The 18,111-nt window shown below is 37.8% G+C and overlaps 1 protein-coding gene across 3 annotated transcripts in view; it reads right to left on the bottom strand.

The window, feature by feature from the left end:
• top2a (DNA topoisomerase II alpha) overlaps window positions 1-18,111 on the bottom strand; it is a 182,634-nt gene that overhangs the window by 100,291 nt on the left and 64,232 nt on the right. For all 3 annotated transcript variants that reach the window (XM_039685302.2, XM_089121899.1, XM_089121900.1), the window contains 5 exons: window positions 12,401-12,539; window positions 12,165-12,322; window positions 6,854-6,979; window positions 5,261-5,371; window positions 5,069-5,174 (listed from right to left, as the gene is read on the bottom strand). In XM_039685302.2, the coding sequence (XP_039541236.2) occupies window positions 5,069-5,174; window positions 5,261-5,371; window positions 6,854-6,979; window positions 12,165-12,322; window positions 12,401-12,539 (640 nt within the window). The remainder of the gene's footprint in view (window positions 1-5,068; window positions 5,175-5,260; window positions 5,372-6,853; window positions 6,980-12,164; window positions 12,323-12,400; window positions 12,540-18,111) is intronic.

Raw genomic sequence — 18,111 nt, 5'->3', positions numbered from 1 at the left:
AAAAGGAAAGGCGATGACTAGGGCTGTCACTTTTGTCAAAAAATCTTGATCGATTTGAGAGACATAAGTGTTTATTGAATCGATTGTAAAATCGATTTTCCATGCTTAAACACGTTTCCATTTTAGCCAAATATAGGCAAATCCACGGACACCGCAAGGGCGAATAGAGGGCGCTTAAGGCGCGCACTTGAATATTTCTGAAGTTTTATTGACATGAAGCTTCATGCACAATGACAAACAGGAGTGTAACATTCTCGAAAAAAAATAAGCAGAGTGGACTGCCATAACATCAATGAAAAACATTAGGATTCAACATGGCTCTGTTTACGATTAGAGTTATTATTTCGATTAGCCTACTACTTAAATGTCAAACAAATTTTGCCAACATAGGCGATTATAGCCTGAATCTGTATCTGTATGCATGAGACTTTCTGAATACCGGCAGAATTCACATTTTTCACTATGCATAAGTACAATTTGCTGTTATGCATGTATGTGTGTGTGTCTGTGTGACGCGCGTTCGCTGCGAGCGTGTCGTGACGACGAGCTCCTTATACTGTCTATGGACGAGCTGGACGCGCTCTGAAAGAATGCTGTTAAAATCAATTCCGAATTTGTATCTGTATGCATGAGACTTTCTGAAAACCGGCAGAATTCACATTTTTCATTATGCAGAAGTACAATTTGCTGTTATGTGTGTGTGTTGCTGTGTGACGCGCGTTCTCTGCGGGCGTGACGTGACGGACTGGACGAGCTCTGAGAGAAGGTCGTTAAAATCGATTCCCTATTTTCGTTTTCGATACTTGTGTTGGTTGGTCCGATCGATTGTGCAATCGATTTTCGAACGTAAAGTGACAGCCCTAACCAACTTGAAACAGAGAAAAAGAAAATGTCAAGCTTCAATCGTAAATACGATACCTCATACATAGGTATGGATTCACGACAACAGGCGATTCCGTGGCGTCAAATCCGTTGTGTGTAATTTGTGGTGAAAAACTCTCCAATGAAGCAATGAAGCAGTCAAAACTGCAGCGGCACTTCACCAAACATCCAAATCACGGTGTGTTTGCGATTGTATTCTGAAACTGTTACTATATAGGCAGGGCTTGACATTAACACCCGCCAAATGCGGGTGAATTTCACCCGTGGCGGGCGGGTAACGCAGTCGCTCCTACTAGCCACTTTGGCGTGTTGAAAAATTTTAGCCTTGTCAAAAGACATCTGACATAACAAACGAATTGCAATTAGAGAAGATTAAACTCGCGGACTGCCCGTCAGACTGAAGGCTGTTTTTGTCTGCGTTTAATCATCAACTTAATGTGATAATATAGCGACCTTTTTTAAAAGCAGGGGAATCCAACATGGGCGCGTGACACGCGTCTCAAGCTCTCCTGCAGTGCCGCTGCGCGAGGGTGCGCGCGCCAAATATGACAGACTTTTGTAAAACAATCATCACACGCGACTGGTCGCATGCACACAAATCAACACAGCGTTCAGTCAATTCGTGAGTGTGCGTTGCCGATATAAAGAAAAAATAATCTTCATGATTTATGGACACTGTTACTACTAGCAAGGCTGCCCTTATGCCACGTCATATCACAACTATATTTCCAGAGTTAATTTTATGTTTAAAATTAATCATGCAATGAAAGAAAGCAGGCGATGCGTTTGTGGGAATAACCTGGAAAATAAAGACCTGTAGGCCTATACTTGTTTCAGGTGGACGTATCTCCAGTTGATGATAATTATTAAGTTAGAGCTCCGAGGAAATGCTGATGCAAAACAACCAATTCAAAGTCCCCAAAACTGTCATATAGGCCCATATGAAGTTGTAATCCTGTTGCCTTAATTGTGGATATTTTCTTTGAGCAAAGAATAAATAACTAATGCAGATACTTATTGTACTCTGTATTACAGTATTTACTGCTGTTAAAAAAACAAAACAAAAATTGATGCAGCAATTTTATTTTATGTAAGAAGCTATTTTACTGTATGTCTATCTTAATAGACAACATGTTTTCAAAAAAGGAGCTTTACAACAGAGTTAGTAAATTTTAGCACGTTTAAAGCCCCTTTGTCAACTTTAATCATATAAACATAATTTTCCAACAACAAAAATGTGGCTACTATAGTAAAAGTGCTGCGTGGCTAGTAACCAAATTGGCTAGTGAGCAAAAAAGTTAATGTCAAGCCCTGTATATAGGCCTAGTAGGCTGTGTTATGTATCCTGGTTGACTATTATTAGTTTTGCACATGCATCGCCACAGAGTTAACTATTTCTGACAGTACCGGACAGCCTCTGTCTCGTTCACTTCACGTCTGTGGGCGTCAGTGTCCAATTTACCTTCAATGAAATTTAACCTTAGTGTAATTGAGAGAATTACTAAAAAATATTTAGCTACCTAAAAGTTAAAAGTTTTTAATAAAACTCAAGAGATGTGTAAAATTTCAGGATTTATGAGTGATGTTAGTCTAGTCGAATTTTCTAAAAAATATTTTGCTACCTAAAAGTTAAAGATTTTGTGTCAAGCATGCATGTCTATTTCCCTCATATTAAATATAAAAACGCATGTCGACTGATATGTTTCCTTTGTCTGAACTCCTTTATTAATGGATTATACAGCATAAAGAGCCTTTTCAATATATTAGTATTAAAATGCATTTTCTGAGAATTTATATTTCAAGTTTTTACTGCACATGTCGAAATGTGCGCTCTTTGGTCCATCAGTGCTTGGGTCACCATATATCGGAACACATTTGGACAGGGTCGGACACAATTCTGACCAATTATTACGTTTTCTGCGTATCAAATGCACGTAAAAACTAATTTTCGCGTATAAATTGCATGATAATACACAATGCATGTTAATGCATAATCCTTATTGAATCCTTATGTGAATTTAGGGGGCGGCCAGGAGTGGGGGTTCCAACATCTATGCACCTGCTAGTGAGTGAGTGCTATGCGAGTTGCTTTTGAAGTAGACCTAATTGAATGGGAGAAAAGAGAAACTTTTTGTGAACCGTTCTGAAAGTTTAAAAAGATTGGCATGCAAGGAGCCTTTGTTGCCACCTAGTTCATTATATGCAAATAAATTAAATCCTGTTACTGTTTTGCACAGTGATATGTTCCGAATCCAAACGATGCATCTTAAAATTGAGGTATTCAAATTGACAACTGGTCCCTGGAATTTTTTTTATGAATATGCTGGTCCCTGGCACAAAAAAGGTTGGGAACCCCTGCAGTAGAGGGTTAAGACAGCTCGTCTTCCTGCTGAAAAGTTATCAAACTTTTATAAAGCAGCAAATAAAGTGTCCGATAGACGTAGGCAAAAGAGGCTGCAATATGCGTTCGAAGGATATATTAAAGACATGCAGGTGAAACGCAAGAAACAAGAAGGCATCCAAATAGAGGCAAAAGCATAACGTTACCGGTCACAGTAAAAAAACTAACCAACGCATATCCTACTAATTGAGACGGAGGCTAAGACTAACAATATCAGGGAGCAACACTGTTCATGCAAAGCTGGGTAGGTCTCTATTCACTTCTATAAGCGTTTTTACAAAGCAAACGGACTAAACGAGTACAACTTTGTATTTATTAGCAGTGTGCTAGCGTATCAACAACCGCTATGAGAACCGAAATTATAACCTAAAACATTATAAAACGGTCTAACTAGTATAACTTCACAGTAAGGTTAGAAGCAAAAAAAGATGTGCTTGTTGATCTTTGAGGGGTTTAGCTGACTGAGGACATACATACAGTTTAATCCAAAGACGACACTTGTCAGGATTTGACTTCGGTTTTGGGAAGGGAAAAAAACAGACATCCCCTCCAACCTCTCTGGGAAACGCGCATCTGTGTTACAAATGCCCCTGGCACAACGTTTAACCATATTTTTGATAAAACTATGATGGTAATAGCCTGCCGAGACCAAAAATATGAGACGTCTGTGTTGAAAGCAAATGGAGTGCTGTGAAAAAGTGGACCTCTGTTGGAGCTCGTTCTTGGCTGCGCTGTGATTGGCTTAGCCACACCCTAGAATGTAGATTGACCAAAGGCAAATTGTGTGGATATTCGGGAAACATTGCATTCCTGCTCATAATATATGATCAACATCAAAAGCAAGAAAGTATTTTTTGTATCAAAGAGTATGAATCTTAAACCGATTTCTATGCACAATCTGTGTCTAAATTTGTTCTTTATGCTAGTAAGTGCTAAATCCCCAATTTTACAAAGGTATATTGTCAAGAAAGGCAGTAATGCAGTGTGATTTGCTGGCTTGTGTGGATGCAGTCAGTTTTGACTGCGAAAGAGGTGGTAATTTGATTGGATGTCATGTATTTATGCCATTTTACCTGCTAGAAATACATGCTCAGTTTTAATGTTATTTTAAGGTGGAGTAGAATTAAATGAACATCAAAACTCAGTATTTTGTTTGTGTACCCCGTGAGAACCACTGCTGAGTATTGGCAGTTAACCAACCACATGATGGGTATTGTCCCCATTATGTGCATCTGACAAATTCAGTTCTTTCACAGATTATGGTTAGAGTGTTTATCAGTCAGCGTGAACACCACATTGATTTATTTTTCCTACAGTTTTTTGCCGCAACACTTTTTAACATCATGCACATCCAGCTTTTTACTTTCACGAATGTGTTCCTTTAAATCAGAGTGATTCTTAACTAAGTTCCCCAGTTGACTTATATGGGGGGCTTAAGATAACTTAAAAATAATCATTTTTAATAGTTTAGTTGAGAGGTGGCCTTCTAATAAATTTTTTTTTCAAACATTAGAGACCTTGGCAGAGAAAAAGGTTGAGAACCTATTCAAAAGAATCAATAACCAAGTTGTGCTGTGCTACACAGATATTTGCATACCACAATTTAAACTATATAGCTAAATATCTAACAAAAGCAACTTTATATTGTCATACAACCCAGCCCTAGTAACCACCCAAGTGTGCAGGTGACCCAGTCTATGAACCCTTCACTTGTGCAGAGATGAGGACTGAGTAAAAACATTGCTTACATTTGCCAGTGGACTACCACAGGTGTTTGAGACAAACCTTTGTAGTATTTGATCTTCCAGGATTTAATGTTACTTTGTTTCTCCTTCCACTCAGTGAACTCTGGAATACTGTAGAAAGAAAGCTCCTGCTTCTTATTGGACGCCTAGAAAGCAACGAAAGCCACAGTAAAGATGCATTCAACAACTAACATTTTTATGCACTGTTAATGAAAGAGCAGTTGGCATCTACCTTGATGATCGGGGTGATGAACTCTTCAAGAAAGTTGTGGCGCAGCAGTGATGGCCAGTTATGATGGATGAAGTTGATGAGAAGTCCTTTAATGTGAGATCCGTCTTGATCCTGCAAAAATCACCCGACATTACAACAAACTACAACAGTCCAATATCCTGTAACAGACACTAATTGCTCGTTTCCACTGAGTGGTACGGTACAGTTCGGTACGCAATTATTTGCGTTTCCACTGTCAAAAGTTGTGAAAGGTACCAAAAAGCCGAACCGTACCACTTTTTGGGTACCCTTCCGTTGGGGTACCTAGCACAGTGAAAGGGTACTAAAAGGTGGAGCTAGACTCACTGCAGAACGGTGATTGGTGGACAGAGTATTGTCACTCGCGCGTGCTACAAGGGCATTAGAAGCATACAGTTGAAATATAATTCTACTGTTATTGTGTCACGAAATGTAGTTTTAAGAGTTTCAGGTGAGAAAGTAGTTTTTTAAAGGTCAAATCTGTGGTTTATTTATAGATTTATGATAATTTGACTGAGATCGATTCCAAGCGATCACCGGACGCTCGCGTCCCCGCCTGGAACAGCGTTTCCTCAGCTAGTCGTTCTGATGTTTGCCGCTGACTCGGACGTCTCTGTAGTGGTTAAACATGAGATATAGTTCGTCTTGTATAAACCTAACAGGTGATCTTTGGTCTCATGAATCTATAATACGTTCCCTGGTCAATAGTTTTGGCAGAAGGCTACGTGAAGTTTCATATCTTTGAGCGCTGAATTTGTATATTTGACTGACTGAATTGTTTCTTGATGTTATTTAAGCTTTACTGTACATCTTTTTGTACCTTTTACATACTTTTATAATGCACATTATTGATAAAACTGAAATTCCATAAAAAGAGATAGTTTTGTCTTTTTTTTTATTTTATTACAAGATCATCTGTAATGTTGTTTATTGCAACATTTGTACCAATGCGATATGCAATACATTACATATTGCCTGAAATATGTTTAATACTTTTAAATTTAAACAAAAAGTGGCATGGTTGTGTTTTATATTTAGTTTTGTTATAAATATGACATTACATAGCCTACATGCAGTGAATATAGGCTAATCAATAGGATGCGTTGCCTGAACCACATTTGTGTGCTTTAGAATGTTTAAAATGTATTGAAATGAAATCGAAAAGAAGCGGTGTTTTACAACACATTTCATTTTATTTTTGCCTAATACGAACATACAGAGATAACCGGAGTCGCAGAGCCAGAGCTCCATTAGCAGAATCACTGGACTCACGTCCTCGGGATCATTCTCCTGAGTCGGACTCTGCGTGGGCTACTGAGAAACGCCTAATGCCAGCGCTTGTTTCAAGTGACAAACATGCCGAAAAGCAAGAACAAGATCTGCTGTCATCCATTGATGTTTACTATGTTGTTTTCTTCATGCGAAAATGACATCGATCGCTTCTTTCCAGCAAACACCACCCCTATCAAGTAAGGGTAATGTTGGCGGTGGAAACGCAAGCCGGATCATGGTGTACCCGACCCGTACTGTACCGTACCCGTCAGTGGAAACAAGCCATATGTAGTCGAGTCTGACCTGATCTGTCATGATCATGAGCTTGCCGTAACGCAGGCTTTTTAGTGAGTCAGAGTCACTGTAGTTCTTCTTGTACTGCAGACCAAGGATCTTTATGATGTTGTTGATCTCAGTGTTCTCCATGATCTGCAAACAAAGAAAACATGTCTCAAATGAATGAAACATAGAATTTAAAACTACAGTAAACCATTTGACTTGCATTGTACTGACAAAAAGATATATTCTATTGTTCTCCGTGCAAGTAAATGGGAATCTGAGACAGTTGTGGTCACCATTCACTTTCATTATATGGAGAAGAGAAACTTCAAATGGCATATTGCACATCTCATTGTGCGTGCTAATTAACTAGCCTGCTAAGCTAACATACACTACACAAGTATTATAATCAATAGACATCTATACATGGAAAAATCTAAAAAAAGGAAAATGGAGCCAAGTCAAGAACTAAAAACAATACAAAAAAAAAATACTTTGTGGGTCATGTAATGGAAATAATCAAAGCACTTGAAAAAACCTTAAAGGGATACTTCAGGATTTAGCATTAAGCTTTGTATTAGAAAACCTGTAGTATTTTCAAATCACCATGCTTTTCACCCTCTTATCTAGAGCCCGACCGATATTGTCGGCAGATATCAGGCATTTTCCAAAGTATCTGTATTTATAATGGGCGATAAACTATTATTTAAAAAAAAATGCGGGTGCGTGATTCAGGTAAGGGTGGCGCTGCCAATAAAGCTCATAAAAGCGGTCACAAAGAACTGGCAAAAGTAATGATAGTGAATACATCAAATATAGCAAGGAGACATTAATTGTTTATTAAAAAACAAGTGTTTTCAGTCAGTGTTGCTGCAAAGTTGACAACGCTGACTCACGATCTTGAGTGAACACACCAGAGAGAAATGCACATTTCATACAGATAACAGCAGAGAGTAGTCTGTCTTTCATTTTGAATTGTTCTGTTTAAAAGTAGACATTTCAACATGGATATATTTTTTGGGTCTATAAGCAGAGTTTCGGTTCATTTATGAGACGAGTTGCAGTTCACGCGCCGGCACCTCCGTGTCGAGATGATCTATTGTCCGCTGCATTTATTAAAGGAGCTGTATGTAAGATTGTGGCCAAAACTGGTACTGCAATTAGGGCTGTCGCGGTTATGGAATTTCCCTTGCGATAATGTTGAGTGGCTCAATAGCGCGATATGCGGTATTACCGCCATTTACTTATTTATTTAATTTATATGTATTTGTAGCTATATACTGTAAATAAAGTCTACGATGTGGACAAAAACGAGGACATTTTCAGTAACCAATGTAACCGAAACTAAACAGCGTCTACACAGTATATGCGCATTGAAAGACTTTCACTCAGCGCGCATATTGTTATGACAACGGACTTTGAGCGAGTCATTGAACCGTTCATTCAATGAACACGTTTAAAAAAGCTCATTCATTAAAAGAGATGTAATGAAACAAGATGTTAATTATTTTTAACTTTGAGATTAAACTTTAAGGCTCAGCTGAGCAGCAATGCGTTGCATGGGCAACGCTGAAGCTGATGCTTCACTTATTAGAGACCAATATAGCATTGATTCAATGCGTGACTCACTGATTTTATTTCACTGCGGCTTGTGCTGTGGGATGCTGACCAGCGCTGCTGCTGACGTGCATTTATGGGAAAATACCCGTGAAAAGAACGTTAAAATGATGCGACAAATATTTCGCTTCCCTTTGACACAACAAGCTTTTCACGACTTCAAAGACACAGGTAATTGCACGCGCTCTGCCGATCTCTCTCATTCACTGTCTGTGTGAAACCTGTAGGCTACACATCACCATGATAAACAGTCTTGTTATCATTATGAACTTGTTTAATATTCAATACACATGCATTAAGTTCAAAACAAGAAGGCTATAGCCTTATAAAAAAAAAAACGTGAATATCGCGGTTGCGGTTAAATCCAGGAAATTGGTTGATGAAACATTGATTCAAATTAAGACAAATAATACAAAACAAAATTCAGGTTAAAAAAAGGTTTTGTGCTTTCTTTTTGATGTTTCTGTGAAAGTTTTAAAGCATCTTTTAGTGCCGCTTTCAAGCATCTTTTAGTGCCGCTTTCAGAGCGCTTACGTAACTGAGAACACGTCCGTAATAGGGCTGTCAATCTTCCTCTATAATACTATTCGAATTCCATTCCTTATTTTATGTAATATTCGAATAATATTCGAATGTTAACTGCTCAAATTTAACCTATTATTAATAATTACGACATTACACATTCTTATGGATTGTCAATGCCACTATAGCCTGTGGTTGTTACACGTTCGGCCCACTAGAGGGACATCGAACATTACTACAATAAACATTTAGGGGCTGTTTACACCTGGCCACTTCATGCGTTCTCAGATCGGATAGTTCTGATTTATCAAAACGATGATATGGCAACAGCCCTAGTAATATCTTTTCATTCCTTTACTTTTAATGAAGATGGTAGTGTTAAACGTCTGAGACTTACTTTCACTATGATTTGCGATAGATTGCGGCGCGTTGGCTTGATGAATAGGGGCTCAGATCTGAGGTAATGTGATCATCATATCGCGTCGGAAGTTCCGGGAGTCTCCCGCATATTGATAGCGTCTCCCTGATGGCCGCAAATTAGTTAAAATCTCCCGGAATCTGAGCATAACATAACATAGCGCGTGGATGGCAGGGAGGGAGTGAACGAGACCTTGCGAATGTGCCACGTGAAAGCTAGTCCCGCGCTCTCCTATTGTTAAGAAAGCGACAAGGGGCCGTTTACACCTGGTCACTTCGGAAGTATACATTTATTTTTAAATATAGGCCTATATAAAAGCAATATTCGAATAGTATTGATTTTCTTTAATATTCGAATTTGGGAATTCGTTCAAACAGACCTAGTCCGTAACATTGTTTTTTCCTCATAAAAGCAAACACAAAAATAAAACTATTTTACTATTTTAGCCAGCCCTTCTTAGTAGGTGGGTAATAGCCTATTACTTTTGATTTGCGCAGTGTAATTCACAGAATTGATTTCTCTGCCACCGGCCTCTGTCAAGTATTGGGAAAGCGTGCAGCTGAGAAGTCAAGATTATATTGTCTGCTATATTTATTTATTAAATCCAGGCAATTGGTTGATGAAAATTTTATTAAAAATGCGTTGTGCGAGTGACAAATCTCAGACAGTAAACTCATGCCCCATTCTGCTTTGTAACGGGCGCTTTCGTGTATCTGGTAAACGGCTGTTGCGACGCGAGCAAAATTACACAAGCAATAATTTATATGATTATACAAGCAATCCCTACATTACACAAGCAATAATTTATATGATTAGAACACCGTTTAGTCATTTTGCTTACTATTTAAAAATATTATAAAAGTACTGTACATAGGTAATTAAACTTTTCATTATGATATTAATTCCAATAAAACATAGTTAGCATCTGACCAGGAGTGCAAACAGTAGTAATAATTTAAGAAGAAGCATTCTAAAAAAAAAGCTAATAAAGTACAGTTGCAGAGACCTGCTCAATGCAATAGCTGCGTCTGAAATCGCTCCCTATCCACTATATAGTGCACTATATAGTGCACGGGTGACGGCCATTTTGTAGTGGTGTCCGAATTCTGAGTGAACGACATCATTTCCTACTTTCATTCACTATTTTTACCCACAGTCATCTCCGAATTCGAGTGTACATTCAATGTACACTTGCTGAAGCACTATTTCCCACAATCCAATGTGGATAGAACTTAGTGTGCATGAAAGTGTGGCGCGAGCAAGTTTAAACCAGATATTACATTACAGCTATCTTATTCTTGCTTTAACATTTATTTCATGCTAGTTTTATTTTTCTATTAATCATTACTTGAATAGAACATAAAACATTGATAATTATATAGATGAATTGTAAAATTAAATGAAATAATTTTTATATCTTTTTTATTAAAATATATTTAGGCATTAACAATTTAATGTGTTTTACTAATGTGTTTTGATAATTTGTTGCATTGTTGTTAACTCGTTCATCTGTAAAGAGATAGATGATAATTTGGTGGAGGATTTAAAAAAATATCCGTTTATCGTCGTTAGGAAGCGTTTTCGTTGGGATATAATAACGGTCGCCGGAGGGCGCTCGACGACACGTCGTCTGTGAGCATGAGAGTTACAATTTCACTTGTAACTACATGTAGATGAAACTACAAACTATAGCTTTGTAGATGAAACTACAAAGCTGGCACAGAGGTATATATAATTACAAAATTAAGTCATATATTATTGTTAATATTATTTTATAAAGTAACGCAAGAAAAAAAGGAGTTTTCAGTATGTGTGACGAAGCCTTTTCTGCGAAAATGTAAATGTCAGCGTCCGAATTCATACACTTCATCTCGTTCACGCCTTGCAGATCTAGTGCACTCAAATGCCATACACTATAGGGATTAGTGAATGAGAGAACGAGTGAGCGGTTTCAGACACAGCTAATGTCTCAAAAATTGGAGGTTGGAGTATATGTAACTGGCCAGTGACCACAGCAGTGAAAGATGGCATCAAATGGTAAAGTACAAGAGAAAAATTATTGCCTCCCTTTTAAACAAGGTCTGGGTTGGATGTAGTGTTTCTCATATTTATTCTAGTGTTTAGTATCTTGTCCGCAGATGGGCAAAAACGGTTCCTGAATCTGCTCGTGCGACAGCTCCTATATCGTCTCCCAGATGGGAGAAGAGTAAATAGCCCATGGGTGGGATGAGAAGTGTCTTTGATAAAGCATCTTACCCTTCGTAGGCATCGCTTGAGGTGAATATCTTGCATCGAGGGCAATTTAGCACCAATGATATTTTGGGCCGTTTTGACCACACATTGGAGGGCTTTCTGGTCTGAGACATGTGCAGTTGCCATACCACACTGTGATGCAGTTAGTTAGGATGCTTTGAATTACACATAGGTAGAAGTTCTACAGTATAGGAGGGGACAGATAGGCTTTCTTTAGGACTTTATTTAGCTGACGCTTTTATCCAAAGCAACTTTAAATTGCTATACATGTCAGAGGTCGCACGTCTCTGGAGCAACTAGGGGTTAAGTGTCTCACAGTGGATTCGAACCCAGGTCTCTCCTAGGGCAGTGAAGCAAGTGCACTCTAGGAGTTGTTGTCTTTCATCCAAATAAAGCCAAAAATACATTTTCTGGCTTTTCTCAATCTAGAAAGCTCCAAACTCAAAAATAATTTCACATTTCTTCTACATAAATAACCCATTTTAAGTACACATTCATCTTTCCAAAGTGTCGTTTTTTATTGACCTGTTTGTGTGACGCCTCTCGCACGTTGAGGATTTTACCACGCAGAGGGAAGACACCATAACGATCACGTCCCACCACACCCAGACCGGACACAGCCAGAGTTTTGGCCGAGTCTCCTTCAGTCAGGATCAGAGTGCAGCTAGTGGAGTTCTTTCCACCTGAAACAAACCATCCTGAAATGAATATCCAGGCAGAACAAAGTGTCCTAACATATTAAGAGCACAACAAACAATTACCTGCATCGTTGGCATCATCCAGCTTGGGGACTCCTTTAATCTTAGTGTGTTTGACAGCAGAGCATTTCTTATTGAGCTGAGCCTGGGCTTTAAACTTCACCCAGTTCATAATGCTCTCCACAATTCCACAGACATTCGCCTACAAACAAGACACAGAAAGGTGAATTCACTCAGTTTTACAGTTAGGGTTCATACAGATGTTTACCAATAAATTCACAACCATTCAATGAAAGTCCATTTCTTAGGGGTGTGCGAAATGATTTTGATCATGCAAGAACTTTAGGTGCACTGGTGTGACCTAGGAAAAATTGTTGTTGCACCCTTACAAATTTGTCACACTCTAGAGCCCTGTTGCAGACTGAATGTTTTCCTCAGGGTGGCTACAGGTATAAACCATTTAAATTTAAGACTTTAAGACTTTTTAATACCCCTTCTAAATTAAATTTAAGACCAAACTTACGATGGAAATATAAATTAAAAGTGAAAATATACAGTAATATTTCGAAGTAAACAAGTAAAATGACAATAACCAATTGTCAATTGCGTACGTGCGGTCGTCTGTGGAGTACAATGAGTGAAAAGAAATATAGAAGGCATGTTTATAAATGTCTTAAGGCTTGAATGCTTTAAATAATAAAGTATATTAATAAAGGCTTAGATTTTGTTTTATTAATAAAGGCATAGAACCAGTTTATTTATAGAGTACTGATAATTGTTTCATATAATTAGTTTATTAATTAAACTAATAATTAGATAAAAAGACTGAGATATGTTTGGTAATTGTACCTTTTAATTAATAAATTAAAATTAATTTGCTATATTTCAGATCAATATATTTGTTTTCCTTGATTTTAATTAACCCTAACTTTATTCTCATTATAAGAATTATAAATAATTGATCAGGGTACCCCCAGGATCCACCAACTTAAATTCAAGGCCTTTTAAGACCTTTTTAATACCATTTCAGATAAAATTCAATGCCAACTTCGTACCCATTCCGACAGAAGTATGAGGGGAAAATGTCAAATCTGTATACATTTCAAAGCCTAGAAAATAATTATGTACAAGGAGGCTACTTGAATTAAATAAAACATTTTACTTAAATTATCAGTCATATTTAATACATACACAACAACGTTGTAGCTCGCACGTGTGTGCATGCCAGTGTTAATTTTGGCAGCCATTTTTGATTTAGTCTTAGTCTTCAGACGAAAATGCTTATTGGTCTTAAATCACATTTGAGTCATCCTGTTTCTTATAGTTGTAGTTGACGAAAAGTCTTAGCATTTTTTTGTCAACTTTTAGTCAAACTGCGGTTACTTTACTTTTGGTAGTTATTTTATATGTAGTTTTTAGGCAGAAAATAATAATAATTATTCTCTCTAGGCCAATTCAATTAAGCATATGATAAATTATTCATATTGCACTCTTTAGCAGTAGCACGTCTACATAGTTATCCCTTTTCCCAAGTTCAGTGGTTCTCCAATGTTTTAGAGTGCCGTACCCCCTGTAGCCCTCTCTCTTACACTTAGACTGCACTCACACCTTTTCCATTCAGGGACAATATTTGCCCCCTTTAATAAATTTTTCCGTTTCATTTTATTTACCTTTATAATACCTTTGAAAAAATGCTTTAAATAAAACAATGTTCATTAAATATGCAATGTTAAAAAACATTATAATCGCCATTAGGTGGCGGTAACTCGCTATCTTTATGAGTGAGTCTGAGTCATTCATTCATTGAATCTCACGATTCGTTCAAAGCCACATATTTCGTTATAGAGCAAGCCTGACAATGCTGTTTTAAATGTAGTACATGGACATCACTTAATGTTACCATTTATCTTTTCTTTTTTACTATTGTATAAAATCAATGTCACATTTGAAATCGTTTGGATATAAACATTGCATTCTTGCTCGTATGAACACTGCTGGATATCAGCCTGCATTTTGATCGCAGATTTAGTCGCACAAACAGTGCAAGCGGCTTGTTACAGAACACAGACCGACTGAATGACACTTTAAGAAGAAAATCTTAAAAATCGCTGAACTCCAGCTTGTCTGTGTTTTCAGATAATCCGCGCTTCTTCAGCAGTGTAGAGAGAGAGCGCGCATGGTTGCCAGATAACGTTACTATTGAAAAGACAGGGTAGAAAATATGTTCTTTTAACAGAAAAGCTCTTATTTGCGGTTTAAATTCTGTCATTTGTGGCCAAAGCCACAAATTTAGTTAGTTTTTTGTAAACTAAATTCAAGGCTTTTAAGGCCTTAATTTGAGACGATCAAATTCAAGACTTTTTCAAGGCTTTTAAGACCCGCGGGTACCCTGTTGATTTTCGCATAAAATATTACTACAACACTTAAAAATAAAACAGATTAGTGCCCTGTTTTGAGGATAAGAAATGAAAACCAATGCGATATGATGAATGTCCAAAAGATGGAACTCTGTAACGGCCACCTAGTGTTCAGTAGTGTTCATTACATGTTGATATGCCTTTAAGATGACTTCTATGGCGTTCGTTATTGTATGCGTGATGTTATGCGAGCGCGCACGCTCAGTGAAAAATGCTTGCGCAAAGAGGAAGATGACGATCTATCGCGGGCTGTTGTTTTATTATAACGCGTTTACTTCCACTTTGATTTGTAGCATTTTACAGAGTGTTTTCTTTAACCTGTTAACATCCGCTCTTTCGACATGTATGTGAAGGGTGTGCTTAAAAAAGAAAGCAACTATAAAAGGTCTCGTGGAACTACCAGTTCGTTTGGACTGTCTTTCCTATTCTTCATCTGGGCAGTTGTCAAACTGACAGATGTTACAACACATAGACAGTTTTAAAAGCAAAACATATTTATCCACCCCTGTTTAAAACAGTGTTTTAATGCGAGTATAGGCCTACACAAATATAAGTAAACACTTTGCAGACTGAATGTTATCCTTATCCTGTATGAACAAAATGACGGATGTTTATGTCTCCACCACTGTTCGATCGCACCCACGCGTCTCTTAACACACACAGTTCGATCGCGCCCTTGTCTCTGCGCACCCACCTACTATTTCTAAGTGGCTATCAAGCATTGCTTATATTACCTGTAGCGAAATTACGAATCCCGCCATGCAAACGCCAAGACCCACCCACGAAGCAGCTCGATTGGTTAAGGTTAGCCGATTGGTCAGTTGATAGATCATACATTATGTTACCTTGTAAAAAATATTCGACCTGGCTGGCAGAACGATTGCCTGTATCTTTGCGGTGACATGAAAAACATATTTAACCCTCTGTTTTGAAATTGTAAATCACAGCTTCATCGGAATGTTAAGAAACTTGGTAACATTTATGGCATTATGTATGTGAATTTAAAAAAAAATTGAGGTCATTATCCGAGCATGCCAAGTGGTCGTAAAAAAATTAGTCACACTTGTGGTCTTCGGTCAAAAATGACTGACCCATAGGAAATTAATGGGAAATTGACCAAAAAAAAAAAATCTACAAATCGAACGCATTTCTAAAAAAAAAAAAAAAAAAGTACACCGCAGGAAAGGGGTGACACTCTACAACATCTAGAGTGCAAAACTTTAGAGTGCAAAACACACTTTTATACACATACACGCCAATAAATTGATTACAAAAAGTATGTTTTGAATTTAAAAAAAAAAAAAAAAAAAAAAAAAATCACAGCTTCATCGTAATGTTACGAAACTTGGTGACTTTTATGGCATTAAGTATGTGAACACAACAAAATTGAGGTCATGATCTGAGCATGCTAAGTAGTCTTAAAAAAATAGTCACACTTGTGGTCTTTGGTCAAAAATGACCCCCATAGGAAATGAACAAAATGGAAATTGACACAATTCACACTTTTTTTTTTTTTTTTTTTTTACATTTTTTCTTAATTAGTGACCAAACTCCATCGCACACCTGCAGGTGATAGGTGCGTCGGATAATAAGACCACGCGGTCTGAGAATTCCTAAACCTCCTTCATTGTGCAAACAGAACAAACTGTTTTTAAAGAGATGGAGCGAGATTCTTAATAAGTGTTCTATGGATTTGATGCTTCTGATTGTGGAACAAGTATCTGCTGATGTACGTGAAACCCATGAAAAAATCGTCCTACTTGAAGAAAAGATTAAATCTATTTCCCACATTGACTTCGATTCCTTTCTTTCCTCCATCAAGTCGTCCACTGAGAAATACAGAGATTACTTGAAAGATATTAAAGGACAACTCCGGCGCAAAATGAACCTTTGGTCTAATTACACATTGCTACCTAGTCAACCGTTATCTGAGATTTGTTTTCATGATTGCCGAATGTAAATTGTTTTATCTCTAAAAACAGTTTAGCCTATAACGCTAGTATATAGGGCATAGAGTAATGACAAATAAAAATCGCTTGTTATTACCACTAAAAAGGCTCAAAATAGCCCCACACCAAAACGACAGCATAAAAAGTCCCTACATTCAAACCGAAGCATTGAGAACTTTGGCAGTGTCCATACAGTTTAATAAGCAGATGTTTTATACACACAGTAAATTTCGCGAATTCAGGAAGAAGCCATCTTGGAAAAATAGTCTGGCTGGTGAGATGTGAATAAGGTGATAAGGTGAGCGCGAACAGTAGGCTATGTGTACATACTGAAGAGAAGAAAATGGTTTGTGTTTCTTCTGGAAACAACGGATCATATGAGATTCTGCACAGTTCAGCGCACTTGGATCGGCGTTCGTAGATCGACTGGTAGAGACTATTTTTCAAAGATGGCTTCTTCCTGTTTTCGCGAAATTTACTGTGTGTATAAAATATCTTCTTATTAAACTGTGTGGACACTGACAAAGTTCTCAATGCTTCGGTTTGAATGTAGGGACCCTTGTTATGCTGTCGTTTTGGTGTGGGGCTATTTTGAGCCTTGTTAGTGGTAATAACAAGCGATTTTTATTTGTCATTACTCTATGCCCTATATACTAGCATTGAACTAGCGTTATAGGCTAAACTGTTTTTAGAGATAAAACTATTTACATTCGGCAATCATGAAAACAAATCTCAGATAACGGTTGACTAGGTAGCAATGTGTAATTAGACCAAAGGTTCATTTTGCGCCGGAGTTGTCCTTTAAGCTGAAGAAGTATAAACGAGATACAGAGGATTACCTTCGGAATGAAGTTTATCCATGGGACAAGAGACCAGCTACCGTGCCTGACATGAGAGACAGCGCGACCCGAGAGGCCAACGCACCAGTCCGTGGATCATCTTTTCGCAATCGGACGAGGAGAAATGGAGCACCCTTTTTTAATGGACAGAGTGATTCTACTGAAAGTGAGTTTACCATCGACAGTGATTCAAGTGCACATGCTTCGACTTCTTTTTTGGACAGACGAGCCCCTCCACGGAGACCACAAAGAAGAAATGTCGAAGAGGTTCAAGAGCCTCAAAGAAGTTCACGACCGTGGACCCGCAGCTACTCAAAGAGACGGAAATCAATATTTCTCAAAAAGAACTATCTGATGACCAAATAGGGATTTTACCGAAAGGACTATCTTTTGTGCATACTGTTGGTGTTAATTTGTGCATCTAGGACACCCTTTAGACCTAAAAGTAATTTCTGCCCTAATGTGTCTAATCACACCATTCATACCTTTTGTCGTTTGGTCGAACAAGATGTGATGGAAACTTGTTCTTCTAGTAATAATATCTCCCATAATCTTTCATTGAATGAGAA

This window comes from Pimephales promelas, chromosome 17 (genome assembly GCF_988280905.1).
Source record: "Pimephales promelas chromosome 17, fPimPro1.hap1.1, whole genome shotgun sequence".
Classification (NCBI taxonomy): domain Eukaryota; kingdom Metazoa; phylum Chordata; class Actinopteri; order Cypriniformes; family Leuciscidae; genus Pimephales; species Pimephales promelas.
This window is presented reverse-complemented; position numbering and strand designations above follow the sequence as displayed.